This window comes from Chiroxiphia lanceolata, chromosome 1 (genome assembly GCF_009829145.1).
Source record: "Chiroxiphia lanceolata isolate bChiLan1 chromosome 1, bChiLan1.pri, whole genome shotgun sequence".
In the NCBI taxonomy this organism is placed as follows: domain Eukaryota; kingdom Metazoa; phylum Chordata; class Aves; order Passeriformes; family Pipridae; genus Chiroxiphia; species Chiroxiphia lanceolata.
Window position 1 is genome coordinate 47,298,178 of NC_045637.1, and position 13,456 is coordinate 47,311,633.

The 13,456-nt window shown below is 40.1% G+C and overlaps 1 protein-coding gene across 2 annotated transcripts in view; it reads right to left on the reverse strand.

The window, feature by feature from the left end:
- The window catches only part of TAF4B (TATA-box binding protein associated factor 4b), a 70,603-nt gene that overhangs the window by 20,134 nt on the left and 37,013 nt on the right, over positions 1–13,456 (reverse strand). For both annotated transcript variants that reach the window (XM_032707682.1, XM_032707689.1), the window contains exons 11-13: positions 11,194–11,324; positions 6,372–6,497; positions 5,366–5,422 (exon numbers count right to left, since the gene is read on the reverse strand). In XM_032707682.1, coding sequence (XP_032563573.1) covers positions 5,366–5,422; positions 6,372–6,497; positions 11,194–11,324 — 314 coding nt within the window. The remainder of the gene's footprint in view (positions 1–5,365; positions 5,423–6,371; positions 6,498–11,193; positions 11,325–13,456) is intronic.

The window sequence follows — 13,456 nt, forward strand, 5'->3', positions numbered from 1 at the left end:
GCTCTGCATTTTCAGAAACTGCCTAGGCTACTTTTGCTGAAAGGCCAAGAAACAGACTACAGCACACCACACCAAAACCTGGTTCCGTAGTTTCTGGGTCAGATACTATCACATATGAGAAGACTTCTCAATGACCCTGAGCAGGTCTGCCTTATCACAACATGCCTTATCCAGACCTCCCTAGACATTACTTTAAGACCAATCACAGTTCTTCCAAACACACAATATTGTAACACTGTATTCATTCACTCACTCACAAGGTCTCCAAGCTAGAGAAAGTTTTTCTTCCACTTGCCAGTCTCTCCATCTCATCATCTCACCCAACACTCCTTCTCGGCACAAAACTCTCTGGATCTCCATTATCATTTTCTTTTTGTACTTTTAGCCCTAACATTTCCTCTATTAGCAAGTTTCTAACGTAAGGCCATACTTACAGCTGGTTATGTGTCCATTTTCTGTCTCTCAGAGAAACTGAGAAAAGGCTATTTGAAAATGCAAAAACACGCTTAATGGAGTTTTGTGGGGGTTTGTTTTTCACTAAAGATAGTTGTTATCATCTTTCAGCCAGATGGTTTTCGGGTGGTTTTCGATGCAGTGTCTCAGTTGCTCTTTTCTTAGGTTTCTTCGAAACACCAATATGAATGTCACATAAACAAGCATTTGGTTTGCTTTTTAGCTTGCTCAATAATCTAACGCTTTACAGGATTTCCATCCCTGATTTTCTGCAAGACTTGTAGCACACCAAATCTCTGATGATAGCCTTCTGTTATTTGTAGGACTACACTGCAGCTAAGAAAATGTATGTCTTTTCAATAATAGTGCTTTTTTTTCTCTAAAAACATGCAGAAGCAGGCAAGAAACACTATAGAACAATAAAGATAATATAAATCAGGTAATTAAGCAGAAGCTCTCAGGTTGTCACTGAAGGCTCATAAAAAGCAATGAGATCTTATTTTGCTTGCAGCATCTTGTGTTTGCTTTTTTGAGAGGTCATGGTTAACTTTTCCCCTGCCACAAGAACGGTCTTAAAGAATTTGAATGATTAGGTCCAGAAGACTAAATATAGAAGCAGTAACAAGAGGTGTGGGGGGAAAGGAAACAAAGAGCTTGAAAATCTGGGTTGGAGGTGGTAGGGAAAGCAGCAAAGAATCAGGTTACAGTTACTTGTTACCTGAGAATATGATGGAAAATAAGCAAGTTAGGATGGATATATGAAACAGGAAAAAAAGATGACTTGAAAAGATACTACAGAACAACTAAATTCAGTCATTACTATGTAACATCCAGAACTCATTGGAATCATGCTGACTCTCTGTTTGATGTTTTCGATAGGTTTGTTCAGTCTCTATAAAAACCCTAGGGCTTGCTATTTTCCTTCCAGTCAGTTGATACTAAAGGTATTGAATTTTCTCAGCATCTCACCTACTGCTGTCTTGTATCTGTGTCAAAAAAATGCACAAGCACATCAAGCAGGCAGGAACAAATGAGTGGGAAGATCTATGCAGTCATAAGTGAACACAGATGCTGACAGAGCAAGGAATGGGGGACACAGATCTGTTGCCCACCAGGTGCTTGCTCCACGCATTTCTTCCCCTTGCTCAAGATGTAGCTGGTCACCTTTATCCACTGATAGATGCTGCAAGGTGACACAGAGTAAGAGCAGAGATAAAGGTAGCTACTATGGAAATAAGCTAAGATGCTATCAGTAAAATACCTGTTCACCTGCTCAACCCAAAGCAGCAACCTTGCTCACATACATTCTGAAAGGTTTGCCCAGGCTCAGCCTTAAGCTTCCCAAAGCCATACTACAAAAGCAATACTCGCTTTGAAGATGAGGGACAGAAGTACAAAAAAATTAGGAAAAAATTTCTTCACCAAGAAGGGTTGTCAAGCATTGGAACAGGCTGTCCTGGGAAGTAGTTATGTCAGCATCCCTGGAGGTATTTAAAAGATGTGTAAATGTGGCACATATAGGGACATGGTTTACTTGCAGTCTAAGACTTGGCAGAGCTGGTTGGACTTGATGATCTTCGAGGTCTTTTCCAACCACAATGATTCTAAGAGATCAGGTTTATATTTAAAATTATAGTACACACTTAAATACAGACATTTTTACAGGTCTTCTGGGATGCACTGTTCATATGACTTGCTTGCACATTTGACAGTATCCTACAACTACTCAATTTAAGTAAGCTCATTTCACAAAAGGGATGAAGCCACAGATGAACTATAAATACAGCTTCAAGAATTGCATTGACTGAACATTTTCTTTGTAACTGAAAGTACTGTAGAAAGAACAGGAAATAGCAGAAACCACCTAAAAAAGTTATGGTTTAATAGTGCAAGCATCAGGGACAATGAAAGGACTGTATCCTGTCAGTCTGAAGAGGCAGATAAGGCACAATGAAAAACAGGGTTAATTTACCCAGACTTCAGGAACACCGTTGCACAAAGAGCTGGTCCATGAGGAGAGTAAGGACAAAATTCTTGAGTGCACAAAGCAGCAGCTTGGGGCTAACCTTGCAGCTGTCTCTGAAGAAATGTGCACTTTCCATAGGTATTAAAAATCTGCCGAAACAGGTGAAAAGGGGAAGTAAATAAAGACTTAATTCATAGCAGGCTACATAGACTAAGAATACAGGAAAGTAAATGACTTAGCATAGGGGAAGTTTGAGGCAATAGGTCATGCAAAAAGGGATGAAAAGGTCACGGCAATTATGTACAGCCTTTTGGATAAAAGAATCCACTGCAGAGTCTCTGGATGTACTTCCAGCAATGTTAAGACATTGCCTCCAGCTGCTGGATGACAGCACATCCTGGATTTATAAGTATTCATTGTTAGGATGTACACCCTGCATTTTGGGAAACTTTGCTTTAGAACATGCTACAGTGCCATTACCCCACACACTCTCCCTTCTCCCCGGCGGTTACCATAAAGATATAAAAGACAGCTTTGATGAAGGCAGGTCCACATTCCTTCTTAAAGGACTACAAGCGGACAATCAGATCAGGCTTTCCAGTGGATACTGAACCAGACTGACCTGGAAAAGATCTGATTCCAGCTGATAGAGGCATCAAAGTTTCCAAGTTTGGTTTCTTAGGAGCAGACTATAATCACAACATGACAAGACAGACAGACAAGGGTAAGCCATTTCAGACCTTCATCCCAGTATTCACCATGCTTTAGTTACCAGTTGTAGTCTTGGAATATTTGTTGATTTTTATTTTGCTCTTATTCCAGTTCTATTTGTGTTTGCCTTTTTTTAATGCAAATGTGTGCTGACCATTTATCTCCTAACTGTCAATAAAGTGCTAAATTTTTCCAACTGCATTTGCTCTCATTTCCACTCAAGCTCACAGATAAGAAAACATCACTGGCACAAAAGGTGGGTTTATCCATTCTCCATGTCAAGCCTGGAGAAGCTTCTGGCTGACTCATTCTCTGGAGAATTAAGAGGGAAAGGGAATACCAACACAAAGATCTGTGTTGTCCCAAGAGGCACAGTTGCCTCCTCTTCTTTTGGTGAAGCAGTTGGAGACTCTCACTCTGGGAGCAGCACAGCATGGAGAAACATGCAGGACAAGTGTGAGGCAGGTTGTGTTAGCCTGGCACAAGATAAGATAAAGGAGGTGAACTCAACACATAGTAGAACAACAAGCACTAAACTTACATGCCTTCTTCGCTCTTGTTGGCTCCGTTTTTGTACACCTATATGCTACTTTTAAAAAGAAATCTCATTAACAATATCAACTAATCTAAAAAGAGACCCAAAACACATACCTATACAGAGTATTTTTCAAGATCCTACATATTATTGTTAATAGGACAATAGAAAAGAAGCTGCATAAATGAATTACTTTGCCGTCTTTTAATAAAAGAACGCCTAGAAATAATGAGATGATGTAGAGGTAAAGTCACCTACAAAACAAGACAGATTAGCATCACCCACTGATTGTTGATCCTGGTGGCACTACAGGCAAACTGGGAAGGGCTTTAGGGCAACTTTGTACTCACAGATTGTAGGAATGAAGAAAGAGTTGTAAGCAGAAAACAAAGAATTAAAACATAGTAAAGCAAGCTCCTTCTCTCCTCTTATTTTACAAATTTCTTCTACTATGGTGCAAATCCAGAGCATTGATTCGAATACTATTTTACTGGATTTCCATTTGTTTTGCCTGGGCTCCTACATTAATCCAAACAATAAGGGCCTTTAAAGCATTCATAAATAACCTGCTGCTGCTGCTGGCACCTAGGAGCCAAGTGCAGCAATGTTAAGCAACAACAAATTTCATAGTTCAAGAGGCACAGTTAAGGAAAAAGGTTGCTCAGAAAATCACTCTCATTTAGCACAAAGATCCTTAAAAATTGCATGAAATCAGTCAAGTAACTATAGAAACCAATTTCTTCAGCTCTGTATCACACGTCTCACACCTCAATTGTCTTTATTATCGTCTGCTGTCAGATCCTTAATCAGAAATGTGAACAGGCTTGATGATTTATTCAGCAGGGAAAAGAATCTGTAGGTCAAGTGAAAAATTTCACACACACATACACACGCACACACATCTTCAACCTTAGGTACTTTCATTTCATTCTGTTCCCAGTAGCTCTGGGGGCAACTCCAGTGAGATCCAATATTAAGGCTCAATTAAAATAAGCTCCAATTAGTGGAGCTTTTTTCTCTCAGGCTAGAAAAGTCAGGAAATGGATATTGGGAAATGTAAAAAGTCAGCTACTGAGAGGAGGCTGCAGACATAAATGAACTTATTTGTTGATTTCTACAGTTGCTATGCAGAGGCCTCTGGGAGTAAAAGCTTAACCAGTCTAAGCTATAAACTAAAACCCCTGCAGCTAAACATGAACTGTGTGAAACAAGGGCTCCATTCCAGAACAGAAAACTGCTGGGCCCAGAAAATTAAAAGCCAGAGGCGTTTTCCATTTAAAACTAAATCCCAGTACCGCCTCCCAGCCAAAGAATTATAAGCAGTATCAGATTTACAAAACGAACAATTACCCTGGAAAAATGTAGCCTATTGTGCAGTCCCAGATGCTAAATCTCAAAGTTTCTTCTTTTTTTTTTTTCCTAATCCCACATTATATTCCTAACAAGTGTACTGCTGCAGTTTACAAAGGACTGTTTCTAGACAGGACTGAAACTGCAAAAATAAAATGTTAAAAAAAGAGAGCTCATAATTCATTGACCTCATTTGAAGCACTGCCCTTGCCTGTGGCAGTTCCTGTCCTTCCCCAAGGCCTCTGCAAATGGTATGCAGCAGCAAAATAAACCCTGACCTAATTGCCAGGACAGGGCTGCCAACCTTCTCTCAACACACAAAGGCAAGCATGGTAACTGGGAAGTCCTACCTCTTTCGCTTTCTGCTTTAACCGCAGTTGCTCTGGATCTTCTTTATTGGAACGGCTCTAGCAAAGGAAGAGGAAAAAGATTGAACAGAAATTACTGGCATCCAAACACCATCGTATCCGTTAAATATTTAATAAATGACAATTTTCTCTGGTGATTGAAAGATTTAGCTCCAGGGGCGAATGCCTCAATCCAGACTGGCTTCCATCCCCCTCCATGCACATACGTGCACACCCCTCCTCATCTGGGCCGGCTGCCTCTGCTCTAGCCTGAAGCAAGATTAAGCTGAAAATGATGCTAACACTGTCAGTCAGGTCCAGTCTAGGCATGATGTTGTTCATGTCAGCAGCAGACACTTAAAAAGGACAGGAAGTACAGGAAAGAAAGGGAGTTGTATTCATGCAAGCACAACACTGTTCTTTCAACTCTAGATTAGGCTTCCATCCAAGGGGCTCCAGAATTCGGACTGAAAACAAACAAACAAACAAACAAAACCCAAACAGAAGATGATCAAGCCACACCTGATAGAGCAACATCTATAGATTTTTTTTTTTCTGCTTCTCTTCTGGAGGAAAGAGAAGGGAGAAGAAAGGTACTTATTCTATACTACAACAGCTCCATCAGGACTTCAAGGATGCTGGGTTAGCCCTCTGATCTTGACTACAGAATATAAATACATCTGGCAGGGTGGTGGATCTCACCAGGCTTCAGTTTCAGAGCCAAAAATGATCCAGGAAGGATATTTTTGGCTTTTTATTTAATTTTGACCAGTAGGAATAATCTCAAAAGCAGAGTTCACCCCACCACACATTTCAAAGAACTCCTGTTATTTTTTTTAAAATGTAAATAGGTTAAATCCTTTTCTGTAAAGCCTAAACTGTCCTAAACATTATGAATTTCCAGCAACAGGGTTAATGGTTACTACATTTAAAACAGAAATAGAAGAAACCTGAAGATGTTCACCAATCTAGAGGACACGACTACTTCCTTGGAAAGCAAGAATATTACCTTGGCTGCTCGAAGCAACATTTCACGTTCCTCTTCATCTTTTCTCTGCTTTTCTATGTGATCAAGCTTTTCAAGAAATCTCAGCTGTGCTCTGGTGTCACTACATACGATGTACTTATCACTCCCCTGGAAAAAAGAAGTTTGTTATAGACCACCAGGCCTTTATATACACAACTAAAGCTAATAAACCAATCTGAACAGAACAACACTGTTTTTCAAAGCTGAAAAGTCTAGCCTGTTTTAGAAAGACTTCAGGTGGTAGGCAGTTATTTACACATCTCCTCTCCACTGAAGCATGTTTCTAGGTGTCTGTGACTAGTAAGAGGTTATTGAACAAGTGCCATTAAAAACATCTACTCTATATTGACTAAAATTACAACAGTCTTCCCTAACCTTAGTTAAAAGACTAAAATTTTGTTTTAAACCATCAACTTCATATCCAGTAAACATATTTAGGAAAATATCCTTTCCCCTTTAAAGAGAGAAAAAATTAGAATTTGCCATTTTAAGTTTCTAGTGTTTTGTGTTCTAGTTTCAGCCATTTAATGCAGAAGTTGAAATAAGCATCACCTGGTATTTCCAAAAAAGTTTTATGTAGCGGAGGGGTGGTTTAGAACTAGTTATAATGAATCTTGGGGATGAAGATATGGTTTAGATATGGTTAGATATGGTTTATTATAGCTTTAAGAACACATATTATTGCCTCAGTGAATGCTCTCAAGTCATAGGATAGTTTATGTTGAAAGGTAATCCAGGAAAGTCATCTGGTCCAACCACCTGTACAAAGCCAGGCCAGTGAATACTAATGACTAGTTCCAACAATAACTGGACACACAAGCATTGAAACAAAACTAGGGTCATTTTGGTCTCAAGAGTAGCAATCAGTAGTTCATTTTTCATTCCAATTTTGCCCTCACTGGAAAGCCTGAGTTGACATTTACTGTAGATTGGAAAGACAGAGAAAGGAAAGATCCAAAACGTGGTCAACTGGCAAAGGAAAACTTGGGTTTACTATGCTGCTCTTCTAAAGGCAAGCTATTTAAGCCCTGTGTTGGCCAGAGGGCATTAGGCAAAACAAGACAAGGAGCCCATTCTAGATGAGGTATGTCCGTGCCACCTGTTTGTACCACTTTTTAATGCATGTCCTACACTTACCTTCTTTCTCTGTTGCTTTGTGAACTTGTTTCCCTGAGAAATTTTTTTCAGCTTAACACACTAGGTACTTTCAGCAACTTTTCTTTCTATCTTAGCCCAATCTCACACTCTAATGAATCAATTTTGACATACAACTATTCTGAAATAAGCACAGGATATTTTACAGCTGTATTTCAGGCAAGGTTACACGTTAAGTATATAGACTTATCAGTATATATCAATGACTTCAGCAGCTCAATTTTTAGTTTTCAAGCATACTACACTCAGATTCTTCCTCCCATACCCAGTCACACCCTATTAAAAGCTGTAAAGAAAGTAAAAGTCTTCTTGTGGGGGCACTGTTGTCTCCTAATCTGAATTCTCACAACCCGGCCAGAGCATGAAATCAATTCTTCTCCTGGTATTACGTTTGGTCCTTTTCAATGAGCCACCCCATTGTCATGTATTACCAACTGGGGCTAAAACCACACCATATGTTGCAACCAGAGACTTTCTTTCCAAAGCAGTGTCTGTGGCTCTGCAAGAAAGTCCAACAAACCTTCTCCCCGTCTTCTGTTACCGCTCAAGTTTTTTTTACCACTCCCCACAACGCATACACTACTTTGAATCACTCCCAGTACATTAGTACAACTTGTTTTGAAGCAGCAGCTTATAATAATCCACCACCATACCACAATCCTTTTAAAAGGACAAAGAAGAAAGCTGTATTACCAGAAGATTATTTTTTCCAAAGTTTAGAAGTGTTTTGCTTTGGAATACCCAAAATCAGAGTCAGATGTTTACACATATTTTAAGCCAAATCCATGACCCTATACCAATTAGGAATGCAAGTCTCTCAACCGGCTGGTCTCCAGTGCACTACCACAAGCTTATATAGGACAAGAAATGGGTGCATCCAGAACAGTATTTCAGCTCATCAACTGTTCTAAGAGAGATTATATCAGGAATTTTTAGAAGAGGAACACCTGCAGTTGTGTTTTGTCCTACTCAAAATAAACTTCTCTGTGATTGTTTAGCACGGAATTGCTTAGACGGAAAACATCACATTGTATACCTGTTCCTAACTTGTAGCCAGCACTGTTATGATGAAGCATATCACCCACACCATATCACCCTACAGATAAAGTAGTTTAGAGCTGCATGTGGGGAAAATGTTTTCATGGAGCACTGTTTATAGCTCAACACCATTACCACGCTGCACCATTATCATGCAGTTCATGTTGAAACCATAAGCTCATGGGCTCCGGCCAGAGGAGTAGGGCAGCCATTGCATGCTGGGATGAATCCATCCACATAAAAAATGTTCTTTAATCACTGTAGTGCTTAGTTGTCATTATGAATTCTAGTCTTAGGTATCACGTCACATGCATACTCTTATACCTCAGTAGTTTTCCAGATTGTAGAAGAGAAGGAGCCGAGGAACTAAACCAGATAGCTAATTCCCATTACAGTTTTACAAAGGCTCTATAAGAGCACTGCAGCAAGAGCTGCATCATGGTGAGCAGTTTACAACAATCTGAAAGGCTATTCCTACTTCAGATAGAGAGACCACCATGATAGTTTTATCCTAATTAACTTAGTAACTTCCAATCACATACTTTTTTTTTTTCTTAAGTTTAGCAAAAGTTGGCAAGTCTACATGATGGCATGGTATGAAGCTTTTACCCTGCCAATTCACTCTCTCTGCAGGGCTATCCATCAGATGAAAGCTGCTAGGCATGAGTTGAGCAAACTGGGAAGAAGAGTTTCCTGAGTATGATCCCACGAATTACTGGCATTCGTACACCAACTCCTACCATAACAAGTTACTTTGGTTGTACCACACCTATTCCTCTTACTGTAGGGTTTTTTGTACTGAACACAGGTCAATATAAAGCCTTACAAAGCAACTACCTGACTCTCTTGGAAGGGTTCTGGGAAATTATCTGAAATACATGAAGCCCACACTGCACAATGGTACCAATCAATAACCTAGAGGGAAAAGAGAAGAGGGCGTAAGCACCGGGGGAGATGTAATACAGGGCTATGTAAATATATATATGAATCACAGAATCACAGAATATTCTGAGTTGGAAGGGACCCAGAAGGATCATCGAATCAAACTCGTCAGTGAATGGCTCATGAGGATCAAACCTGTGAACTTAGCATTATTAGAACCAGGTTTTAACCAACTGAGTAACGTGACTCCAGAACCCTGCAGTGTTCCGCTCCTAGATTTCTAAAAGCCCGTCAAGCATCTCTCACAGTAACATCACTCACAAATGTAATCCTGTAGGACACTCCTCTGTAGCAGAATATCATCTTCCTAACAAAAGGGGGTACCTGTGCCTCTAGGATTACTATGCCCGTTACTTTTTGTTTGTTTGTTTTGCTTTTGAGAGAAGAGGATAAGAAAGCAAGCTTATTGAAGTCTTACAATCTTATCATTGCTTCTGGCAATTCAATCAGACAAAAACCTATCTGTTTTTTCTATTGCTTTAGTTCAATGAGAAATAAATCAGCCCCATGGAGCTTACTGTCCAAAAAACATTTCCTTAAGTTCTTGGTGTCTGCAAGACACTAAGTCCTACTAGTTACTCAGGACTTCAGTGTGCCTCCTCACTTTTCCTCACAAGCTCAATTGTACCTTCCACTTTGGAGAAATAACACAGAACATGTGCAAATTTCTAAAAACTTCTCATAAAAAACTGCATACTTCTCCTGTATTGATTTTTTTCTACTATATTTTCTTCTGGCAAAGAATAGCATACTCCAACTGCTTCCGACATCACCATAAATGCTTAGAAGTCTCCAAATAGTTCTTCCTCTTTTCTATTGCTGCTCCAGTGCTTAAAAGGCCTATAAAAAGTGTTCAGTACAAAAATAACTCCTATTCCATCAGTTAGCTGCTCTTGTTAAATTTCATTAAGTAAAAAGTTCTTGTAAAAAAACCAAACCCAAACAAACAAGACCTTAAGAGTTGACAGATACATTTAACTTCCTTTTTTTTCTCAGACAGATTCATATTGAAAATAAGGATCAATATGTTATTATTCAATGACACAAAAAAAAAAAAGGCTATTTTAGCCAGTAAATTATTGCTTCCTATTTGTACCATACAAGCATATCGAGGGATACTGGCTTAGTGGGACCCAATATACTTTATATTGAACGGAGCTAATAAGAGGGGCTTGTATTAGCTAGGGAGGGGAGGGAGTCTGAAGTATCGGGGGGAGGGAGGGAGGGAATCTTGAGATCGAAAGGGTCTCTGCCTTCACATGGAGCACCTTCTGAAAGTAAAATACTCAATTCAGTTTCCCAAGGCTTTTTACTGCATCAATACTGCAGTTCTACCAACAGTAAATGCATAAGGAAAACACAAGGCCCTAAATCAACCCACCATCAAGAGCATTCAAAAAGAGCTTTACACGTAAGATAAATTTTGCATAACAGGCAACACTTCCTTCTATGGAAGAGAAGAAACACATGCATTTAGTCTTATGCTAGGTTTTAAGAGCACCTGTCCAACAAGTCAAATAGAACAGTTATAAGCTATAACTGTTAAAATCAGCCTTTGGTAGCTACTGAAAATGCACATATTGCCTATGATGTGCCTACGCTTGGAAGAGGTTTAAGGCTGCAAAGCAGGAAAACTTTGGTGCAAAACTTGCCTAATGATTTCCTTTACCTTGTGGGTTGATACTCTGTGCTGAGCAATTACAGTTAGTTTTTCTAGGAGCCCTCGTAATCTCTCCTGTGTAGCATGGGAGATCAAGTTCACAACATCAGAGTTAAGTTCCATAATGTCATGCCTTTTACCTGTGGAAGCAGAGAAAATCCATTACGTGTTTTAGTAGTAGCTGATAATTGAAATAATTAGCACAGCAGGTATTCTGTTCCCCCTGGAAGTCATACCCATTATGAATAAAGGTTTGGAGATTATGATTTTCCTGGTAAAGTCACAACTTCAAAGATCTTAGACATTACATTAATAAAACTTAGCCTGGAGCTTCAGAAAATATAGACATTGTTTCACTTAGCCTCCAGAACCACTCTCCTTGCAAGGTCATTTATAGGACAAAGTTAATAAGAACACAAATCAAGCTTCATGTTCGGGGAGGGGGAGAAGCAGTAGCTGTAGAAATTAGTGCCATATTCTGTTAATTCCAGTAATTAAAAAAAATACAGAATTACATTTTGCCCTGCTTGACACCGTGCTTGTTAACAACTCATGACATTTATTTGATGAGCAGGAATAGGTTTTGCAGTGCACTCCAGGCACACAGGACCCTCTCAACGCCCTGACTGACGGACAGGGGGCAGACAGGCCCAACTGACCCACAGCAGCAGCTCGGACAACGTAGATTCAAGTCCAGCTGGGGTCATCCTGCCATCACCTTCAACCTTTTCTCTGGGGCTGCTGCTGATTCTCTGCGTTTCAGCAGCTGCGACCGAGGCTGGTGACAGCTCCAGGCAAAGCTGTGCTGGCCCTGCACCCAGAGCTGGGCATCACCTCTGTAACCTTCCTGCGGCTGCAGGCTGCCGACGGAGAAGCCTTCCCACAATTGACACCATCGATCACTCAACACGACTCCATCCAGACACCTGGACAGCAGCAACTTTTCCCTGGTAGGCACGGCAGGCAGCAGCTTCACATGCCTCATACACTGTACCTGTCAGAAGCGCTTTTCCTCGCCCCTCGCTGCATTTACAGCAGCTGTAATACTTTATGATGCAATATACAGCACGCCTTCAAAACCTATTTTGGTATTTACTGCCAAGTGAAGTGTTAAGAATGGATAAACAGCACACTGTAAAAAAACTAATCACCTATTTCATTTGCCTTTGCTACTCTAACTGAAAATGATTAACAATTTCACAAGACAGGGAGAATCTAGGATGTTTTCCCAGATACAATCAAAGTGTATTTGATCAGGAAACACTGGTGTGTACCTTAGCTGAATGCAAAGCTCATTTTGCTCAAGGACTTTTCAATACTTCCTCAGCAGCTTCTCACTAGATTATCAGAACACCGAAACACCAACTTAAAGACTTAGTAAAATCCCTTCAAACCTCAAGACCTCCCTCCACACAAACACTTCTTAATTCAAAGAGGGCTCGGTTCAAAAGTAGATGTGTTCATTTTCTGAATTGCTGTACTCCCTAGCAATATTCCTTTCCTTGTAATCAAACACTTTTCATTTATGACATGAATTATTCCTATTATTATTATTATTAATGTGGAACAACTACCATGCCAGCCATGAAACAGCCAGGCTTCTATTTTCCATCTTTCAATGAATTGTCTTTGCACCCCAAACCAGCAAATTATTCTAGAAGTACTCTGTGTTTTTGAAGAGCTCCTAATTCTTCTTTATATACACTTCCCAAGAAGGATTGATTAATCCTCTACTGAATTTTGAGAAAATCTTCCAGGCATCAGTTTTGATGAGTATTTTCCCTTTGCCACTAATAACACAGCACTTACTTCACTCTACTATGCCTCATACAGCTCAGATGACACATCCTGGCTAACCAGAGCAGGGGTACTGAGGTTGCAGGTAGCATTTGCAGGTTACATACTTGTCACAGGTTAGCTGCTTACTTTGGACTGAGAACCAGGTGTGTCTAGAAAGAGAAAGACTTGGTGATCACGTAGCTAAACCATTGTGACAGAATTATGACTGCATGTACAACCACAGGCTTTCTTGGATGCTCAGCTGTAAAACTCACTGTTCCAGTACAGAGCGCTATGGGGCAGAGGGCACGAGCAAGGAGCAGAGCAACACTCATGGACTTTGCTGTTGACAGCAGTGGTACCACTCAGTGTGGTTACAAATGCATGCTCCCTGTTCTGACACAACACAACACTGCTAAGCAACAGTTACCATTTTGCTCACAAACTGAAATGATGCGTACACTAGAAACTTCCTACTGCAGTTTAGTCATAT